Consider the following 4,855-nt stretch of genomic DNA (forward strand, 5'->3'; position numbering starts at 1 on the left):
TCACATTCCTCGGGTTGGGAATGATAGTTCCATTGGTCTTCAAACGTAGTCTTACTCTCCGTTGTATGTATTGCTACAGCACTAGGAAGTAACAAGCATGATTCTTGTATTGCTTCTTCAATGGGAGGTTGTGCTGGAATCACATTACCATCTCTTGTGACTATTTCACACTTATCTTTCTTCAATATCACTTTCACTCCAGCTTGGCTAATCCAATCTATTCCCAAAGTCAAAGGAACTGGGTTGTTCTCGAACACGGCCGTTTTCACTGTGGTGACTTGGCCTTGCAACCGAATAGGTAGATCAACAAATCTAATTGGTTTCACCTTTGTCATGTCAATACCAGTAGACTCTGTGGTGTTGTCATCTAACATCCTTATACCATCAGGTAATTGATCCCGACGAATTATTGTACGACATGAACCTGTATCAACAAGGGCTCTTATCTTTCCTATCATTGACACTTCAACATTAATATATGGGCTATGAACTTTAGAAGCGTTAGCATTGATGTTTAAAGCATTGCTCTTTTGTTTTTGTTTCTTACTGTCTTTAATCTCTTTTGAGCCTCCTCTTTCAGCTTTATATTCATTGGTCTGTGCAATATTTTCATTTGGACAGGTCTTGGCTAGATGTCCTAACTGTTGACATTTGTAACATCGGGTCATTTGTAAAGGCATCTGAGCATTCCACTTGGGGTTTCTTCTTATCGACTTCTCGTCTGTACGTTTAATAAAATCAACTGCAATAGCTGGATCCTTTACTAGAGCATTCGTATTATTTGAGAACTTGTGAGGTTGTTGAACTTGAGTCTTCATATGCATCCTGGCCTCAGTCTCTTGCTCATCTATCTTGCGTGCTATACGCTGTAGTTCAGCAATACTGTGTACATCATGAGTAGCAATAGTAATTGTGTATTGTTTATTTTTTATTCCATCCAGCAAATAATCAATTTCGTCAACTTCAGTAACATTTACAGGACAGTTGGTACGCAACAAACACAGCTTAGCATAGAAATAATCTGTGAGACTTTCATCTTGTCTTTGTTCTCTTTCTTTCACTCTGTCACACCACATTCTCAATGTCAGTCTTTTACCAAATTCGCTTTTTAAGCTTGTCTTCCATTCAGTCCAATTGTTAAGCTGGTAACCAATTGCTTTATGCCAGTTTTTCGCTGTTCCTCTCAGTTTGCTGATGGCTAGCGGAAGAACTTGGGTCTCAGCTAGTCTCTGTTGATTTCGAGTCAATTCAATATAATTCAACCATTCGTCAGCACTCTCTGTAGTAGTACCACCAAATTCAGGAAGAGAACTCGTCAGCTAGTCTCTGTTGATTTCGAGTCAATTCAATATAATTCAACCATTCGTCAGCACTCTCTGTAGTAGTACCACCAAATTCAAAAAAAGAACTTGTCAAATCAGGTACAGTTTGGATTTTAATAACTGTCTCCTTTAAGTTTCGCACTGCCTGTTGCTGGTTATCTATTAATAATATTACTTTTTCCATTAGCGTTTGCATCATACTCATAGGATTTGGATTTACAGCTTGATGTTCAGAAGGAGATTCGTTAACGACTTGTTCCTCTTTTGCCTTGCTAGTTTCGCTAACATTTTCTTTTTCACTTAACATTGCGCTAGTTACTCGTTCTATTAGTTCAGATTTTTTACCAATTCATGATAATTGCCTTTTCTCCAATTCCTCTTTCAAATATTTAATGGTCCTTCCTTCTAAATCATGTTTAATTTCTTCAACCGCAGACATATTAGCTTCTAACCGAATCACGATCGTCAACTTAAATTCTTTACTTTTTGTCTAATATCGGCGCTAAATCTTTAAGCTATTGCTTCCTAGAGTTAGCTCTTAAGCTTTTCTATGACTTTGATTCGGTTACGACTAAAATTTTACACTTTTAACTTCAATCTTAAACTTCAAGACTTCCTACCTTCGTCCGTGCGCCTTACTTGTTTCGGCTCGTTTCTTGTAGACGTGGTTGGTAGTGGCACATTCAGCTAATCCTGTCGACTGCGCCAATTCTTGTACGACTCGTGTTTATAGAGTGTAGAATTGTTTGAAATAAGTCAAAGGCAATGGTAAAAACTACTGAACTAACTTTAATTATAATAATTAACTATGTACAAAGACTAGGCAGCCATTTTCTGCTTCGTCTTATCAAAAACAACTAGTGCCCCCTGCTTTTTTTCTTCTCTTGCCTCTTCGCGGGATTTCTCTATAAAAACTTCTTACAGATTGTACATCTTATTTCGAGTAGAATCCGGCGTTATGACAATTTCAGCGTTAGTAGTGCAGCGACAAATCACGGACTGGTGAGATGGTGCCACTCCTCTTCGAGTTTTTCGTGAATCCCGGATAGAAAAACGGGAACTGGGTTTTTCCCAGAGAGAGAATTCTGGGTATTGTTGCTTCTTCTTCTTGTCGGGTGATCGCTGCCATGAGCACGTGTAGCTCTCTTTCAAGTGTACGCGAGGATTGTTGTAAATAAGTGTTGTTTTAGTTTAAAACGTGGTCGTGGACTTAACTAATTCACGTTTACAGCCTTCTGATAAAGACAGTCTTTGTGGAGATGTAAATGGATGGAGAAAAACGGCCAGGTTTCGTCTAACCGATGGCGGCCATCCATTACCTCCAGTGGTGACCCTAACGTGATTCGACGTGAATTCGAACACCAAAGAAAGAACAATACCTTTACTAGTACTACATTGTGTTCCCTCAGTGGATAGTACGAAATAAATTCCGCGACTACGATAGACGACGCTTCTTGGATAGGTGAAACCGGCGAAATTGTCCTCACATTTGTGCGTCGGCAACCTCTTGCCAGAATGTCATCTAACACGGGTAAGTGGAGTTTTCTGTTCCATATTTTTTGCTGTTCTGCTGAGTAGGTATTCCCTGGTTGCCTTAAAATGCCAAACGAAATCGATCTTAAGCCAGAAAGCAGTCGGATAGCTCTTAAACTTCCCCAATTTTGGGATAAAAAAGCCGATTTATGGTTTATTAATATCGAGGTCCAGTTTAAACTCGCCGATATATCGCAAGATACTACTAAGTATTACGCAGTGGTTTCAGCTCTCAACTCGGAAGTGTTAGCGTACGTGAGCGATATCGTTAAAAACCCTCCTAGGGAAAATTTATATCAAATACTAAAAGATCGACTCATAGCAGAATTTTCCGATTCCAAACAAAAACGAGTGAAAGATTTGCTGTCTAATGCCGTGTTAGGAGATGATAAACCATCTCATCTTTTACGCAAAATGCGACAACTAGCTAGTAATAAAGTCGGGGAGGAATTTTTAAGAACGCTATGGATTCAGCGTTTACCCAAAGAAACTCAGGCAATTCTTTCTGTTTCCGATGGGGATTTAGACAAATTAGCCCAAATGGCCGATAAAATTCTTGAGCTCACACCTTTGCAAATAGCCAAAACTAATTTAGCAAGGAACGAAAATAGTACACACGCGGCCATAATGAAGCTCCAAACGCAGGTCGCTGAGTTAACAGAGCAAGTTAATCGCCTAGCAAGGCCCAGCAACAGATAATCACGCGATTATAGACACCCCCGGAATTGATCTCGGAATTGTCGGCGTTCGCAGACACCTGTTCGACCCCAGGCAAAAGACCTATGCTGGTATCACGCGAAGTTCGGTGATCAAGCAAATAAATGTAAGGCCCCTTGCAAATTCCGAGATCAGGGAAACTAGCTCGGAAATCACACGTGGCGCAATGTGATTTCCAAATTAACAAAACAAGCCGCCTATTCGTTTACGATCCAACCTCACGTCGTCACTACCTAATCGACAGTGGTAGCGACATTTGCGTTCTACCATATAACGCCGCCATGGCATTAAGAGCACCCGCCTCATTGACACCTTATTCGGCCAACAATTCCTTGATAAAGACTTACAGCACAAAAACCATAACCGTGTCCCTAAACTTAAGGCGCCAATTTACGTGGCCTTTTGTAATCGCAAACATCAGCAAACCAATAATAGGCGCCGATTTCATAAGAATCTTTGGTCTCCTGATCGACTTAAAAAACGCCCGCATTACAGACCCATTAACGTCCTTGACAACGACAGGGTCTGCTCACCACGGCGCGCAAAATAACATTACTTTAATTGCTTCTAATTCGGAATTCAGCGACATTTTAAACAAATATAAAGATATCCTTCAACCATATCCAGCTAGCACCAAACCCAAACATAACACAGTCCACCGTATTATTACCAAAGGACATAGCGTTTTATCTCATCCCCGCCGTCTTAATCCCAAACAGCTGGAAATCGCAAAAAAAAAATTCCAGTTAATGTTAGAACTAGGTATTTGTCGGCCGAGTAATTCCAATTGGTCCAACCCACTGCACTTAGTACCCAAACCGAACGGGGACTATCGTCCCACCGGGGATTACCGGGCCCTTAATAGAATAACGGTGCCGAACAGGTACCCACTGCCTCATCTACAAGATTTTGCTCAGAATTTATACGGGAAGGCTATATTTTCCAAAATAGACCTAACGCGAGCATATCATCAGATCTTGGTCCACCCCGAAGACGTATCCAAGACTGCAATTACAACACCTTTCGGCCTTTATGAATTTTTATACATGCCGTTTGGGTTGTCCAACGCGACACAAACTTTCCAGAGGTTTATGCACGAAGTCTTACATGGATTAGATTTTGTTTTTGTCTACATAGACGACATCCTCCTGTTGGCAAGTAAGACAAAGGAGGAACATTACGTGCATCTGGAAAAAGTACTCGGACGTTTATCAGAATATGGTATCCGAATAAACCCAGAGAAATGCATACTCAATACAAATGAATTACCTTTCCTAGGTTAT

The 4,855-nt window shown here is 40.6% G+C and overlaps 2 protein-coding genes across 2 annotated transcripts; one reads left to right on the plus strand and one right to left on the minus strand.

Moving 5' to 3' along the window:
- Window positions 1–1,629, minus strand: LOC111621084. The gene is made up of 3 exons (XM_023363144.1): window positions 1,498–1,629; window positions 56–1,319; window positions 1–8 (listed from the first exon to the last, which is right to left on the minus strand). Exons 1-3 carry the CDS (start codon window positions 1,627–1,629, stop codon window positions 1–3), a joined length of 1,404 nt encoding a protein of 467 aa, XP_023218912.1.
- A 1,292-nt stretch (window positions 1,630–2,921) lies between these two features.
- On the plus strand, window positions 2,922–3,554 carry LOC111621085. Its single transcript, XM_023363145.1, has one exon. It carries the CDS (start codon window positions 2,922–2,924, stop codon window positions 3,552–3,554), a length of 633 nt encoding a protein of 210 aa, XP_023218913.1.
- Window positions 3,555–4,855: the final 1,301 nt, after the last annotated feature.

This window comes from Centruroides sculpturatus, unplaced genomic scaffold, assembly GCF_000671375.1.
Source record: "Centruroides sculpturatus isolate CEXI.00-Female unplaced genomic scaffold, Cexi_2.0 scaffold294, whole genome shotgun sequence".
NCBI lineage: Eukaryota > Metazoa > Arthropoda > Arachnida > Scorpiones > Buthidae > Centruroides > Centruroides sculpturatus.